General features: G+C 42.0%; 1 protein-coding gene across 1 annotated transcript; it reads left to right on the plus strand.

The window, feature by feature from the left end:
* The first annotated feature begins 1,302 nt into the window (after nucleotides 1-1,302).
* On the plus strand, nucleotides 1,303-15,277 carry SUMO2 (small ubiquitin like modifier 2). The gene is made up of 4 exons (XM_047757638.1): nucleotides 1,303-1,492; nucleotides 3,097-3,228; nucleotides 9,554-9,625; nucleotides 14,604-15,277. Exons 1-4 carry the CDS (start codon nucleotides 1,472-1,474, stop codon nucleotides 14,664-14,666), a joined length of 288 nt encoding a protein of 95 aa, XP_047613594.1. The 5' UTR covers nucleotides 1,303-1,471; the 3' UTR covers nucleotides 14,667-15,277.
* The last annotated feature ends 979 nt before the right edge of the window (nucleotides 15,278-16,256 follow it).

Genomic DNA, 16,256 nt, shown 5'->3' on the forward strand with positions numbered 1-16,256 from the left:
CCCAAAGTCACAAGGAGTGATGAACTGGGAAGCATCCTGGATTCAGCAAAGAAGTCTGTGGTGACCTTGCAGAAGGTTTTTGTGGAGCCAGATTGCAGTGGATTGAGGAGTGAGTGGGAGGTGAGGGAGGGGAGACAGCTGGAGTGGACATTTTTCAAGACGTTTGGCCAAGAATGGAGAGAGATATGGTGATAACTTCAGAAGGAACTAGAATTGACAGTCATTTTCTTTTCTTTTTTTTGATCCTTTTTTTTTTTTTTTTGAGGGCTGCACCCGTGGCATATGGAGGTTTCCAGGCCAGGGGTCGAATGGGAGCTACAGCCGCCAGCCTACACCACAGCCACAGCGACTCCGGATCTGAGCCCCATCTTTGACCTACACCACAGTTCGTGGCAACATCCATAGAGCAAGGCCAGGGATCAAACCTGTGTCCACAGGGATGCTAGTCGGGTTTGTTTCTGCCGAGCGAAGATGGGAATTCTCTGAGTCTTTTTCTATCCTAACGTAGGAGTGGAAGAAAATACAAGAGAAAGGAAATAATCGAACTTCTGAGAGGAGCAGGAGAGATCCAAGGCACAAATGTCAGGATTGTTCCTAGGACAGGAAGGACCTACTTCCATTTCTGAGCCAGATGGATGGAGGAAACGATGGCCTGGTTTGGAGCCTTGGTAATGGGTACCTCTCTCTCTGGATTCTGTGGCCCCTTGGAGGTTGGAAGCCAGGCTATGCGTAAGGAGTCTGTAGGAGGAACCTTTTCCCTCAGCTAGTCAAAGTATAAGGTTTCCAGCACGACGGAAGTAGTCACGGCCCTAAGGCAAGAGCCCGGTGGGAAGCGGGTTGAGGCTGAGGATTTAAGATTCGAGGGATGAGAGGCTGACTGGAAGTGGGATGTCCCTCTGACCCTGAGGAAAACTGCATCTGGGCCACCGATTGAGAGGGTTTTTTTTTTTTCCCAGAACTTCATGCTGGGCTCTGATTTAGGCTCCCCTTTCCTCGTCTAGGCAGCCTGCCTTCCCCGGCTTGTGCCTCACGTCTAGGCCTCAAGCCTCCTCGTCCCCACCGAGGACCAGCTGGAAGCCATTTTGATTAAGCTCCACCACAGAAGGAGGACAATACAGCCCCGCCCAGAGCCAGGCGCGCCCCCGCGGCGGGCCGGGTGCGCGTGTCCGCGCCTCTTCCCGCCGGCCTGGCGGGCGCCGGGCTCAGGCCAGGGCGGCGCGGGGCGGGGGGTGGGGGTGGTTATGTAAGCGTTGCGCGCTCCCGCGAGGCGGCAACCAATGAGAAGCTGCGGAGGCTCGTGCTCGCGCACGCAGGGTGGGGGGAGGGAGCGCACGACGTGCGCGCGCCCTCTCCCTCCTCCACCGCTGCCGCCTCCTTCTTCTGCCGCTCCTGGTGCTGCTTGTGTGCTCGTTCGGTGCGGACCTGGTACCTCTTTTGTGAAGCGGCAGCTGAGGAGACTCCGGCGCTCGCCATGGCCGACGAAAAGCCCAAGGTGAGCTCGGCGCCGGCCTCCTCGCCTCGCCGCGCGGCCGGGGTCACGGTGCGGGCCGGGGTCCGGCCCGAGCCCGCCGCGGGCTCCCCGCGCCTTCCCGGGCCCCCCACGGGGCGGCCGCGGCTCAGGCCCCGGCGCTCCGCGCCATTTTCCTCCCTCCCCTCTTCCTCCCTCCCGCGCCGGAGGAGGCCCCGCCGCCCTCCCCCGCCCCCGGCCGCCTCGGAGTGCGCGCCGGGCGCGAGTTGGGCGGGCAAATCGCGGACGCCCGCGGGCCCACCGGCCGCGAGCGGGGCTTCTCGGGCCCGGCCGGGCGGGCGCGCGTGACGAGGGGCGTTAGGGCGCGCGGTGTCCCCACCCTCCGCGGACCCTGCGCCGGGCCGCGGCGGGTGTTGCCGCCTCGGTGGTGGCGGGGAGTTCCCTCCGCCCCGGGCTTCCCCCCTCAGGGGTCGGGGCCGCGGGCATCTGGGGACCCCTGCCCCGGGCCGCCCTGGCCGGGTGAAGGCTCGGGGCGAATCAATGAGCTGCCGATGGGTTGGAAGCCGGATGCCCGTCTGGCCGTCGTGAGGGGCCGGGGGTTGGGGATTCCCGGGGAGTATTTCCCACTTTTTTGGTGAGACTGGGCAGGGGCTTTTCCTTGGGTCCTAGATAACCCCTAAGCTGCCGAGACCATGTGGTTTTGAGAAGTTGGAGGCAGATGTACGAGCAGAGAGACTTTGTAGGGCTTAACTTTTTAAACGCGGGTTTTGAGGCACTGGGAGGCTTCTCCCTGGAGGACTAGGGCACACACTTCTTCCTGGCACACGGGCTACTTTCTTTGAGTTTGTTTTGTGACACCGCCTCCCTTCTGAAGAGATTTAAGGGCAACAGAGTTCCTTCTATACTTGATTTTGGTAAACTTCAGATTGGGTCGAAATCTACAAGGAAGACTTGCATATAACAGCATTTGACTCATGACAACAAAGGGGAGGGGAGAATAAGCTCCCAACTAAAAATAAACAAAAATGAAGCTGCTCGTAGAGGCGAACAATAATAGTGGTTCTGAGTTATTACCGTTGCTTCGAAGAGAATCAAAGGATATTCTTCAATTAAGGTGGTTTTTTTTTTTAATCTACTTTGAGGTTTGTTATTAAACTGAATTTGGTAACTTTTTAACAGAGTCGTCGTAGAGTTTTGAATTGCAAGCTCTAGATTTTTTTCTTGCATTCTGTACTCTTAAGTACTTTGAAGAGAGAGGATGCTTGTTTTTAATCTTTTTAGAGGAAAGGTATATTCTGAGAGAGATGAAATATGTCATTAAAAAAACTCAGATTCAAGAGGGCATTGCAGTAAATTGAGTGGGACCTATCTTCGAAGATCGATTGTTGACAAGGATAGTATTGGATGTAGACTGCTTTTGTGTTTCTCTGACAGCTGTTTAATATTGTTGCTTTGGGATTTCTCATCTTTCAGACTGATTTCAGCAGCTGAAAACAACTGTATTCTTTTATCATAGAGAATGAGAAACCTGTTGATTTCCGAAGCAACTTGGGCTGCTGCTGCTGCTGCTTTGTATGGTGTTTGTTTTCCACATTTTCCAAATTATGCTTTTTTTTTTCTTTCAACAGGAAGGAGTCAAGACTGAGAACAACGATCATATTAATTTGAAGGTGGCGGGGCAGGATGGTTCTGTGGTGCAGTTTAAGATTAAGAGGCATACACCACTTAGTAAACTAATGAAAGCCTATTGTGAACGACAGGTGAGGAATTGACATGTGTACTTCCACTGAATAAAGCTTATTTTAAAAGAACAAACCTTATTTTCTTAAGAATAGAAACTAGATTAGCGTAATATGACAATAGACTGTCTTTGCTAGAATGAATAGGTACCTATATACTTTACCCATCAGTTTTTATCATACACTTGGTTTGCTGATTCTTCATGAAATCCCTTAGGATGTTTTGGTTAATAATCATATATGATGCTGATTCTATGCCAGAATTGGATCAAGTTATTTTCACAACACGTGCTTTGTTCCCAAGGGCATGTAATTTTACTTTTGTGTCATATTTATGTTTGGAGTATTTTAGCCAATTTGGAAATAACGTTAAATGTGAGTTAAGGACATTGCAGTTTTCCTAAAGCATGTAAAACTGTAGTATTTTCTTTTTACACTAGTAGTAGGGATCAAGACATTTAACCACCTGAGCGTGCATAAACATTCCTATATTGTAGGGACATTTGAATTTGACTCAGAAAATAGTAAATTTTTTACATTAAGAGGAAGTAGAAATGAACAGATGCTGGGAGGTAAACATTAGCTATAAGACAAAGATGCTTCCTTTTGTGATGTTGAGTCTAACAATACAAAGACAACTTTAAAGATGAATTTTGCAGGTATAGCAGGAACTCTGGTAGAGGAGTTAATCCAACAGTAACCTGTCAGAAGTATTTTTTTCTTGTTCCGCCCTGACTGTATAATGTATAAAAATTTGGAAAATTATTTTGTTAGATGAAAACAACTTATCTACATTGTAGTTTGTCCTCCTGAAAATAGGTTCAAAATGGAATAAGGTTAAAACCTCTACAAATTGGGGAATTGCGTTTCAGTTGATAATTGTGCTTCCTCCATGAGACTGAAGGGCATTTTAATGAAACTGAAGTTTTAAACTTCTTTTTGAGTTTGAAGCTTTATTTATAACGTAATAAAATAATACTGTGGTTTTAATTTCTTAACGTCATACATAAACTTTTCCTCATAGTTCCTAACAGATACAGTCTTAAGTTGTATCTCTTAAAGAATTTTGATGAAATCCTTTTTAACAGTAAATATGTACTTATTAATTGTGCTAAAGAGTTTCTGTGCTGACATTCACTGTATTTGAACACTAGTGCCCCTTCAGGTTACCGGGGGATTTTAAAACGTGATCATTTTGTGGGATTTTTATGTGGCAAAACCTTATACAAAATAGAAACTGGTGCTTAGATTTGGTGGCTTTTAACAGAATTCTCTGCATATCTTGCTTAACTTTTTTCTAATTGCTACTAAATTTTAGTTTTTCAGTGGTCATATTTTTTGATGTTGACCATGAAAATTTTCAAATTTAGAGCAAAGTTTAAAGAACTTAACATTGAATACCCATGAGTCTGCCTAGATTAACCATTAAACGTTTACTGTACATGTCCATTGATAACCTTCTACCCATCCTAAAATGGTCATATTTCAGACTTCCTATTTCTTGTAGAGGCCCCAAAGGAGCTTTTTAATCATCTGATATTTACCAGATGACTTTGTGCCGGAATATTATACTTGCGCCAGAAAAACAAATAGCATATCTGCTGTATTCCAGATTATCCTTATAGGAAATTTTCCTGTAAGATCTAGTCAGTAAGTCCATTTTTTTTTTTTTTTAGTTTTCCTGCTATGTTAAATTTACTGTATGACCCAGTGTAAATCGCGTCTTCTTTGAATTTTCTCTTTGAATTAGGCATAAGGTTGGGGGATTAGTTGGGCCACTCTTCATTTGCACTAGAGGTAAAACAACATTGGTAATCCAGAAAAAATATAATTCTACTACATATCTGTTGGAATGCAAATATGATTGGAAAATATTATCCAGGAAGAATTTGGGAAGATATTTATTCCTATTTTCCTGTTAAATTGAGGGTAACCTCAGTTTTGAGTGAAACAGATTCCTGTTTACTTTGCAAATAGTTTCTCTGGTTCTGAGGTGGAACCAGTTGAAGTGTCTAATTGGGCTTCCCTCCTTTTTAAGTGTAGGTAAAGCCATTTAAAGCCTAAAATATTTATCTGGCATAATTTGCACAGCTAAAGTTTTTTTGGCAGGTGAGAATTTTTGACAAAGGATTTCCTATCAAGGTTAATTGAATTGCTCGTATTTACTTTCTAATGAACTTATTTTGCATTGATCTCTGGAGAAATTCCAGTGAATGGCTAATAGTCATCTCAAACTAAACTTGAAGAGGATTCTTATTCTACTAGTTAATCTCTCTGGTGTCCGCACTCACTAAATAGCACCATTCTACATCTAGCCGTGAGGTCAAAACCTTAAGAGTCTTTCTTGATGCATCATAACTCATGAAATACATCAAATTCTGTTTTCACTTGTGCTGTCCAGTAAGTAGCCACAAGCCACATGTGGCTGTTTGCCACTTGAAATGTGGTTAGTCCAAATTGAGATACACTGTAAAGTGTAAGATATATCCAGACTTTTGAGAACTGTGTGAAAAAAAATAAACATCTCATTTTTTATTTTTATTTTTTTTGTATTTTTTAGGGCTGCATCCAAGGCATGTGGAAATTCCCCAGGCTAGGGGTCAAATTGGATCTGTAGCTGCTGGCCTACGCCACAGCAAAGCGAGATCTGAGCTGCATCTGTGACTTACACCACAGCTCATGGCAACGCCAGATGTTTAACCCACTGAGCAAGGCCAGGGACCAAACCTGCATCCTCATGGATACTAGTTGGGTTTGTTAACTGCTGCGCCACCACGGGAACTTTGTTTTTTGTTGTTGTTATTGAAATATCTCAGTTTTTAACGTGTCGATTACATGTTCAAATGGTAGTATGTTGTGTTAAAAACGTTTTTATTAGTCATTTAGCTATTTTTAACTTTTTAACATGGCAACTAGGAAAAAAAATTATATGGCTCGCATGTTTTTTTTTTTTTTAAGGGCTGCACCCACAGCATATGGAAGTTCCCAGGCTAGGGGTTGAATTGGAGCTGTAGCCGCTGGCCTACACCACAGCTCACAGCAATGCCGATCTTTAACCCACTGAGTGAGGCCAGGGATCAAACCTGCATCCTCATGGATTCTAGTCAGATTTGTTTCCACTAAGCCACAACGGGAACTCTCTGGCTCGCATATTTTTATCTGATAGTGCTGAGCCATCCGTTTTATTCTGTTTTTGATCAATTATCATCTCACACATCTCTGATTAATTCAAAGTGCCCCTGTTCCCATTACTCAGTCTTCTCACTCTTTGGGGTTTTTTGGTTTGGTTTGGTTTTTGCATTGGTTATTTTCTTTCTGTGCTAAAATGGAAGCTCCACAAGCAATAGGGCCTTTTTATTCACTATTTCTCTAGATCCTAGACCAGTACCCAGGATATAGAATGTGTTCAAACGATTGTAGTTAGAGAACATTCAAACTGGTATCTCCAAAGGTTGGTTTCTCGTTAAGTTTTTCATTCACATGTAGAAATAGTTTGTATTAGTCACACATCCTTCAGTTAGCTGATTGAGACCAAAGTGTTCATTCTAGTGTGGATTTACATTGTTTACTGGAGTGTCACATGGTTTCAGGGAGAAGAGAATAATTGGTTTAGTCCAGTTCATTTTTGTGAAATGAGAAATGGGGACCTGAAGAGATAACCTCATGCAGCTCTTGAGGGGCACAACTCTAAAGCTCAGGGATGAGATTTATCAAAAAGAGGAAACCAGGTACTGCTTTAAGGCAAATTCATTGCTTGAATTTACATAATTTATGGTGTTTTTAAAGGCAAGTTTGCTGAATTTTTGGACTCGATCTCTAATGAAATAAGAGCTTTTATTGATCAAGAAAAGTATAAAAATGAGTAGCAATAAAGGAATACAGTTTGCATGTGTTCTGCGCCCCCCTCATTTTGAATGGCCACACTGTTGACCTTGTGACCTTACCAGTGGATATAGTGAAGGAAGAATCCAGTGTGTAGAAGGTACTTACTAGTATTTTGCTGAAGCAAGGAACCTCCAATGGAGTGTTTGTAAGTATATAATACTTAATATTACCAGGTTGGCATTGAAATCTTTTTTTTTTTTCAGCGATTTAAAAAAATTTTTATTTTTTCACTATAGCTGGTTTGCAGTGTTCTGTCAATTTTCTACTGTACAGCATGTTGACCCAGTTACATATACATAATATAGATTCATCCGAAGTGATTATGATTTTTTTTTTCCCCACTGTACAGCAAGGAGATCAAGTTATCCTTACATGTATACATTTTTCCCCCACCCTTTGTTCTGTTGCAATATGAGTATCTAGACATAGTTCTCAATGCTACTCAGCAGGATCTCATTGTAAATCTATTCTAAGTTGTGCCTGATAACCCCAAGCTCCCGATCCCTCCCACTCCCTCCCTCTCCCATCAGGCAGCCACAAGTCTATTTTCCAAGTCCATGATTTTCTTTTCTGTGGAGATGTTCATTTGTGCTGGATATTAGATTCCAGTTATAAGTGATATCATATGGTATTTGTCTTTGTCTTTCTGGCTCATTTCACTCAGTATGAGATTCTCTAGTTCCATCCATGTTGCTGCAAATGGCATTATGTCATTCTTTTTTATGGCTGAGTAGTATTCCATTGTGTATATATACCACATCTTCCGAATCCAGTCATCTGTTAATGGACATTTGGGTTGTGGCATTGAATTCTTGGTTACTTCGTAATCACAAACTAAATTTGAAAGTCATGAGGAATGAATTAAAGATTATGTATGTCACCTGCCTGGTGGGGGATTGCTTGTATTCCTCAAGACAAGGGCTGGTCTGAAAGTGGTATGTGTCAAGTTTTAAAGGAAAGCAATATGACACTCATGTGATAGGTAGTTTTAAAGACCAAATCAGTAAATCCCTATTAAATAAGGGAATACAAATCTTAAGTGTTTATTGAACACTTTATTTCAATATTTTTAGTCCTAGGAATTCAGTTTAATTTTCTCTTAAATAGCAGTTAAAGCAGGAGTTTGTGTAATAATAATTATAGTTTATAATTTGAGCATGATAAAGGAATGACTAAGATGCTTCATAGGAAGCAGTTTTTCGAGTTAAAATAATTCACAGCATATCTCCAAAGGTACTTTGTTTTACTCTGTTCTCATTTGGCTGCAGTTACCAACAGTTTATGATTGTGCTCCTTTTCCCTTTTTCCCATCCTTTTTTTTTTTTTTTTTCCTTTCTGCCATTTCTTGGGCCTTTCCCGTGGCATATGGAGGTTCCTAGGCTAGGGGTCAAATCGGAGCCATAGCCGCCGGCCTACGCCAGAGCCACAGCAACGCGGGATCCGAGCCACGTCTGCAACCTGCACCACAGCTCACAGGAACACCAGATCCTCAACCCACTGAGCAAGGCCAGGGATCGAACTTGCAACCTCATGGTTCCTAGTTGGATTCGTTAACCACTGTGCCACGATGGGAACTCCCCTTTTTCCCATCCTTATGTGAGGTAGATAATGCTTGATAAATGAAATATTGGCGTCCCTTCTCTACAAGGGCCATATTTAGGCTCATTCGTCTCCTTAAATGCATATAAACATTTCTTGAAACTGTAGTAATAGAATTTTTAAATACCCTTTTTTTTGTAATAAAGCTCCCCAATTTAGCTTTACATTTATTTTCAAATAAAAGTAGAAAATGAACCATAGTTAGATGGATATTGCTTTTCCCATCAGGGCTTAGTACCTATCATGTGCAAGAGGTATAGTATATAACTAAGTCTAGGTTCCTATCCCTCCGAAAACTTATTTTTTAGTGTAAGGTTGACAGATAAATTGCAGGTTTGGGTAAATCCAAAGGAGAAAATGAAAAAGCAAGTGCTTTTGAGCTATTTCAGGATTTTCATGGATGTGGATTGTGGTCTTATCAATGATTTTAGGAACCAGTTATTGCCTTGTACTCTGGTGGAAATGTCCTGACTGCCCAAGGATGAGAATTTTTGAATTTGCCTGTGGTGTGCCGGGTTAGGACAAAGTTTTAGTCATACCTTTTAGGTGACTTCAGTTTTCATTATTATTAAGGGTTTTGTTTTTCTTGGGAGTGCTTTTTAACACGCATTGAGGAATGTTGCTGTGTGCATTTGTTGCTTTTCAAAAGATTAAAGAAAAAACATTATTTTTCCAATGAAAATGAAATACTTTAAATAAAAATTACCCCAAATCATTTAGCAAACATAGAAATGTTAACATTGTTGATGATCATTTATTTAGGACTTTCTTTTAATACATTAATGTTTATGGCCAAATATGCATGTAGTTTTAGTTTCTACTATTTTTTGCATTCTTACTGCTTTTTAAACTTTTTATCCAGGGTTTGTCAATGAGGCAGATCAGATTCCGATTTGACGGGCAGCCAATCAATGAAACAGACACACCTGCACAGGTAAAAATCTCTTTGTGCTAATTAAAACCAATGTTTTTTAATAGTTTTTTCAATAGCTTTGTTAATTTGTGAACTCCTAGTCATTGGAATATAGTTCTTTGCCATAGTTCAAAGCTGTGTAAAATATGGCCAAAAGGGAATAGAAAGAAAAAAATAGAAATAGATTCAGGGAAGTGCCAGTGGTTTTTATTTATTTATTTTTTGTTTTGTTTTGTCTTTTTAGGGCCACACCAGCAGCATTTGGAGGTTCCCAGGCCATGGGTTGAATCGGAGCTGCAGCTGCCGGCCTACACCAGAGCCACAGCAACACCAGATCTGAGCTGCGTCTGTGACCTACACCACAGCTCACGGTAATGCCGGATCCTTAAACTGAGCAAGGCCAGGAATCGAACTCGAATCCTCATGGTTGCTGGTTGGTTTCATTAACCACTGAGTCACAATAGGAACTCCACTAGTGGTTTTTAAATATCTGGTTATAACTTAGTAAAACTAGTAGGTCACTTTACTTTAAGCCATATTTTTTCTCTTGTGAGCATTATTTGGATAAAAAAATTCTTGTCTGTTGTTTTAGGATATTGTTTTCCTTTTGTTTTCATTACAGTAACTTTAATCATGCTCAAAGTTCCCCACAAGCGATTTGTGGCTGTTTTGCTTTTGTTTCTGTTTTTTTTTTTTAGGGTCGCACTGGAGGCATATGGACGTTCCCAGGCTGGGGTTGAATCAGAGCTATAGCTGCTGGCTTACGCTACAGCCACAACAGCGCTGGATCCTTGACACACTGAGTGAGGCCAGGGATCAAACCTGCATCCTCACGGATACTAATTGGATTCATTTCCACTGTGCCACAAGGGAACTCCCCAGTTGGCTGTTATCCTGATCATTTTAGCTCTTCACACTGAATTCTCTTTTACCTGTACTTCTGAACGGAAGGGAACTCGTGATTGCAGCTGCAAGTCTCTTGATAGTTTATGTTTGACAGGGCTGTTGATAATAGGTAACTTTCCAAACCCTTACTATAAAAGATGTTGCCCAAAAAAAAAAGAGTTCCCATCATGGCCCAGTGGTTAATGAATCTGACAACTAGGAACCATGAGGTTGCAGGTTCCATCTGTGGCCTTGCTCAGTGGGTTAAGGATCCGGCATTTCGGTGATCTGTGGTGTAGGCTGGCAGCTACAGCTCTGATTAGACCCTAGCCTGGGAACCTCCATATGCCGTGGGTACGGGCCTAGAAAAGTAAAAAAAAAAAAAAAGATGTTGCCTGATCCCTTAATCTCCTTACATATCTCTTCAGTTGTTTGTTCACTTTGTAAGGGACCCACTGAGCTACCTTCTTTTTTTTTTTTTTTTTGTCTTTCTTCAAAAGGGCTGCCCTCAGGCATGTGGAGGTTCCCAGACTAGGGGTCTAATCAGACTACAGCTGCCAGCCTACACCACACCCATAGCAACACAGAATCTGAGCCACGTCTGCGACAAACACCATAGCTCACAGCAGTGCCAGATCCTTAATCCACTGAGCGAAGCCAGGGATCAAACCCACAACCTCACGGTTCCTAGTTGGATTCATTTCCATTGCGCCATGATGGGAACTCCTGAACTACCTTCTATAGCAGAAGCTTTTTGTTTCTTTTTACCTTCTGAAGTTCCCTTTAAGGCTTCCAGTTTTGAAAAATACATATTTTGATAGCAGAAATTTATTTTATTTCTTCTTTTTAGGGCCACACCTGTGGCATATGGAATTTCCCAGGCTAGGGGTTGAATCAGTCAGCTATAGCTGCCAGTGTGTACTACAGCTACAGCAACACAGGATCCACACCTTACATGTGACCTTCACAACAGCTCTTGGCAACACTGGATCCTTAACCCACTGATCAAGGCTGGAGATTGAATCCGTATCCTTGTGGATACTAGTTGGGTTTATTAACACTGAGCCACAGGGGAACCCTTTGGTAGCAGAAATTTAAATTGGAACCCTCGTACTTTTAAATTTGATTTATCATCCGATAAAAACTAAAAAGTGGAGTTCCCGTCGTGGCACAGTGGTTAACGAATCCGACTAGGAACTATGAGGTTGCGGGTTCGGTCCCTGCCCTTGCTCAGTGGGTTAAGGATCCGGCATTGCCGTGAGCTGTGGTGTAGGTTGCAGACTCGGCTTGGATCCCGCGTTGCTGTGGCTCTGGCGTAGGCCGGTGGCTACAGCGCCGATTCAACCCCTAGCCTGGGAACCTCCATATGCCAAGGGAGCGGCCCAAGAAATAGCAACAACAACAACAAAAAAAAGACAAAAGACAAAAAAAAACTAAAAAGTGATTGAAGTTCTCCACTGGCCTAGGGGTTAAAGGATTTGGTGTTGTCACTGCTGTGCTTTGGGTTCGATCTCTGAACCGGGAGCTTCTGCATGCTATGAGCACAGCCAAAAACTACCCAGAAAACTAGAAATGTGATAAATATAGTAGAAGGGAAGCAAAACATCCAAATTATGTTGTTGATAATCTTCAAAATTTTGAGATGTGTGTGTTATACTTGAGGGAAGAATACTGTAAAGAAAATTCCCTTAGCCAGTCTCTAAGAAGCAGTTATAATATGTGGCCACAAGGAGGAGCTGAATTCTCACAGTGAATGGGAGAGAGCTCTCTTATCCTTTGATGGCATTTTAAGTTTCACTATAAAACAACTCTCCAGTAGTTTAATTTCTCAATGAATAGGCTGAAGACCAGAATTGATGCTTTTAAAATATTAAAGAAAAGCCAGTATGTAAAACTCTGATGATCAAAATGTATGCATTTTCTGTCTTTTGAAGCCTTAACCTATCACCAAAAAAAGTTTTGGGACTTGTCTGTTATATTAGCTACAAATAAAGTATGAGGAGGATTTGTTCAGAACGGCATTGATTAAAATCTAACCAAATTTGTAATTGAACGCATTTTATTATTATCACTATTATTGTTATTGCTTTTTAGGGCTGCACCTGCGGCATATGGAGGTTCCCAGGCTAAGGGTCTAATCGGAGCTACAGCTGCCGGCCTACTCTACAGCAACACCAGATCGGAGCCACATCTGTGACCTACACCACACCTCGAGGCAAGGCAAGGGATGGAACCTGCAACCTCATGGTTCCTAGTTGAATTTGTTTCTGCTGCACCAGGACAGGAACTCCTAAAAATCTGTTTTTGCTCATCACCCTTTCCTTACTGCATAGTGGTAACCACTGTCTTGTGCATAGGCAGGGATATCTTCATGTACAAATACACACAAATCTTTTTTTTTTTTTTTTTTTTAGGGCCTCACCCTTGGAATTTGGAGATTCCAGGCTGGGGTTCAAATCGGAGCTGCAGCTGCTGGCCTACACCACAGCCACAGCAACACCAGATCCATAACCCACTGAGTAATGCCAGGGATCAAACCCAGGTCCTCATGGATATTAGTTGGGTTTGTTACTGCTGAGCCACGCTTGGGAATTCCCACAGACTTTTTAAAAAAGTGATCGTATGTATTTATTTTTGTAGGTGCGGAATAGATATGTTAATATAGGTTGCTTGTGAAGGATATAAGCAGGTAGGCATGAGGGCTCTGCCCTGAGAACTAAATGGGCTACATTTTCATAATCAGAGGAAAGGTGAGGGAGGGAAGACCACTTTCTCCCTCTTCCTTTGTAAAGATGTTGCAGGAAAGTGGGGCGTGAGAAGATGGTCATGTCCCAGGTCTCATTCAGGTTTTATGGACAGGCCGCAAGAAAGGATTTAAAAAAGCAAGCCAAAAATAAAAAATAAAAGAGCAAGCCATGGGAAGTTCCATCACGGCTCAGCAGTAATGAACCTGAGTATCCGTGAGGATGCGGGTTTGATCCATGGCCTTGCTCAGTAGGTTAAGGATCCAGCTTCAGACCCTGCTTTGCTGTGGCTATGGCATAGACTGGCAACTACAAGACCCCTAGCCTGGGAACTTTCATATGCCTCAAATGCAGCCCTAAAAAGACCAAAAAAAAAAAACCAAAACAAAAGAAGAACAAGCCATAGTAAAGTGAAAGCAAGTTTATTTAGAGAGATACCATTCCACAGGCAGAATGCAGTCCATCTCAGAGGGCAAAAGCAGTCTGCTACCTAGTTTTTAGATTATGTTTTTAGCCTAATACTGTATTTCCATTTCTGTATATATAAATCTACTTGTTCTCTAATAATAGCTACATATATTCCATGTATGCCTTGCTATATTTCTTTGAGGTTTTGATAGGTTATTTTCACATTTTGCTCATCTAAACATTGCAAGGAGAGCCTTTGTCTATATCGCTCTTACTTTCAGTAGTTAAAATTGTGATGATTTGACTCTTGGCCATCCTCAGCTTTTTAACTTAAAAACTCAGTTTTCTGTAATCTTCAAAAAAGACAGAGGAGTTCCAGTTGTGGTGCAGCAGAAACAAATCTGACTAGTAACCATGAGGTTGCGGGTTTGATCCCTGGGCTCTCTCAGTGGGTTAAGGATCCAGTGAGATGTGGTGTGGGTCACAGACTCGGCTCAGATCTTACGTTGGTGTGGCTGTGGCACAGGTCGGAGGCTATAGCTCTGATTAGACCCCTAACCTGGGAACCTTCATATGCTGTAGGTGTGGCCCAAAAAAGCAGAAAAGAAAAGAAAAAAAAGATGAAACCTAGGTCTGGTGCTACTTTAAGCTGTGGGACATCTAAAGCAATGAGCACTGGGATTTCTCCTTGTGGCACAGTGGAAATGAATCCCACTAGTATCCGTGAGGATGTGGGTTCAATCCCTGTCCTTGCTCAGTGCGTTAAGTATCTCATCTTGCCATGAGCTTTGACCCCTAGCCTGGGAATTTCCATATGCCACAGGTGCCTAGAAAAGCAAAAAATTAAAATAAAATAATGAACACTGGATTGGGTGGAACTTGTGCAGTTTCTGTTTAAGTCTCAGTTATAAATTTTAAGAGCTGAATAAACAATGGCTGATTTGGTTTTTTTCTCATGCTAGTTGGAAATGGAGGATGAAGATACAATTGATGTGTTCCAGCAGCAGACAGGAGGTGTCTACTAAAAAGGGAACCTGCTACTTTACTCCAGAATTCTGTTCCTCCAGACCAAGAAGACATTCTCAATTAGAAAAACACAATTTGGTTCTACCACATCCTGACTACTACAGTATAGTTTTCTCTATTCTTTCATTTTCCCCTTCCCCATTCCTTTATTGTACATAAAGTAACTGGTGTATGTGCACAAGCATATTGCATTTTTTTTTTAAACTAAATGGCCAATGGTATGTTTTGATTGACATCAAATGGAGATGGGATGGGGAAAAATACTGGTTCTGTGAAAATACCCCCTTTCTCCATTAGTGGCATGCTCATTCATTTCTTATCTTTATATTCCAGTAAGTTATTTTGCTCTCACTGTTTAACAAAAAAAAAAAAAAAAAAAAAGAACAACATAAAAATCCTTGCATATCTTGTTCGATTGGAGAATTTTAATGTTTTTCATTTATCATTGTAAAACCAAGGACAATTTTATAACTTTTTTGTACGTAGCTGTTACATGTAGGGCAATCTGTCTTTAAGTAGGGATAAATTACTCTAAAAGAAATGAATCCTAGATAGTTTTCCCTTCAAGTCAAGCGTCTTGTTGTTTAAATAAACTTCTTGTTTAAAATGAGCTGTTTTCTTTATTCGGAAGAATATCAAGTAGAAAGTTGGAGCTTAGAAAAAACATGAAATAGGCCTGCTGAAAGTAACATTTCAAGAAAAAAGAAGCTACATTGCGTTTCTGATAAGCTAATATAAAAGAATAATGAGGTTATTGAAATAACAAGGGATGTTTCAGCCTTTTTTTTTTCCAAAAAATTTAGGCAGTCCCAAACATGCAACTTTATTAGCAAAATAATTGGGTCATTATGTGGATTTATTCCCAAGTTCTATGAGTTTTTTTAATCTTTTTAGGGCTGAACCTGCAGCACATGTACGTTCCCAGGCCAAGGGTTGAATTGGAGCTACAGCTGCTGGCCTACACCACAGCCACACCAGGTCCAGGCTGAGTTGGCAACCTACACCATAGCCTTATCCTTAACCCACTGAACAAGGCCTGGGGTTGAACCCATGTCCTCATGGATGCTAGTCAGATTCGTTTCCACTGAGCCATGACAGGAGCTCCCTTGAAATGATTTTTTTGAGGTGGAAAAAGAGGTCTTGTGCTTGAAAAAAATTTTGAGAAAGATTATTCTTAGGCAGTGGTTTCCTTTGGCTGTGGGCAAGTCAATTTACCTTTCTGGGCCTCATTGTAAAATGATAGTTGGATTAGGTCAGTCCTTCCTAACCTTACATGTATCATGAAACATTTAAAAATGTGTATATTGCGGGAGTTCCCAACCTTGCTCAGTGGGTTAAGAATCCAGCATTGGCACGAGCTGTGATGTAGGCCAACAGGAGCATCTCCAGTTTGACCCCTAGGCTGAAAATGCAGATGCCGTAAAGACAAAAAAAAAAACAATGCATATATAGCAGTTTCCACCATGGCGCAGTGGAGACTAATCTGACTAGGAACCATGAGGTTAGAGGTTTGATCCCTGTCCTTGCTAGATGGGTTAAGGATCCGGCATTGCCATGAGCTGTGGTATAGGTCAGCTTGGATCCCGCGT

This window comes from Phacochoerus africanus, chromosome 14 (genome assembly GCF_016906955.1).
Source record: "Phacochoerus africanus isolate WHEZ1 chromosome 14, ROS_Pafr_v1, whole genome shotgun sequence".
Taxonomy (NCBI): Eukaryota; Metazoa; Chordata; class Mammalia; order Artiodactyla; family Suidae; genus Phacochoerus; species Phacochoerus africanus.

Coding starts and splice junctions, on each gene's coding strand:
- SUMO2 (XM_047757638.1), top strand. CDS start 1,472: ATGGCCGACGAAAAGCCCAAG. Junction 1,493..3,096: donor TGGCCGACGAAAAGCCCAAG/GTGAGCTCGGCG, acceptor TTCTTTCAACAG/GAAGGAGTCAAGACTGAGAA. Junction 3,229..9,553: donor AAGCCTATTGTGAACGACAG/GTGAGGAATTGA, acceptor CTTTTTATCCAG/GGTTTGTCAATGAGGCAGAT.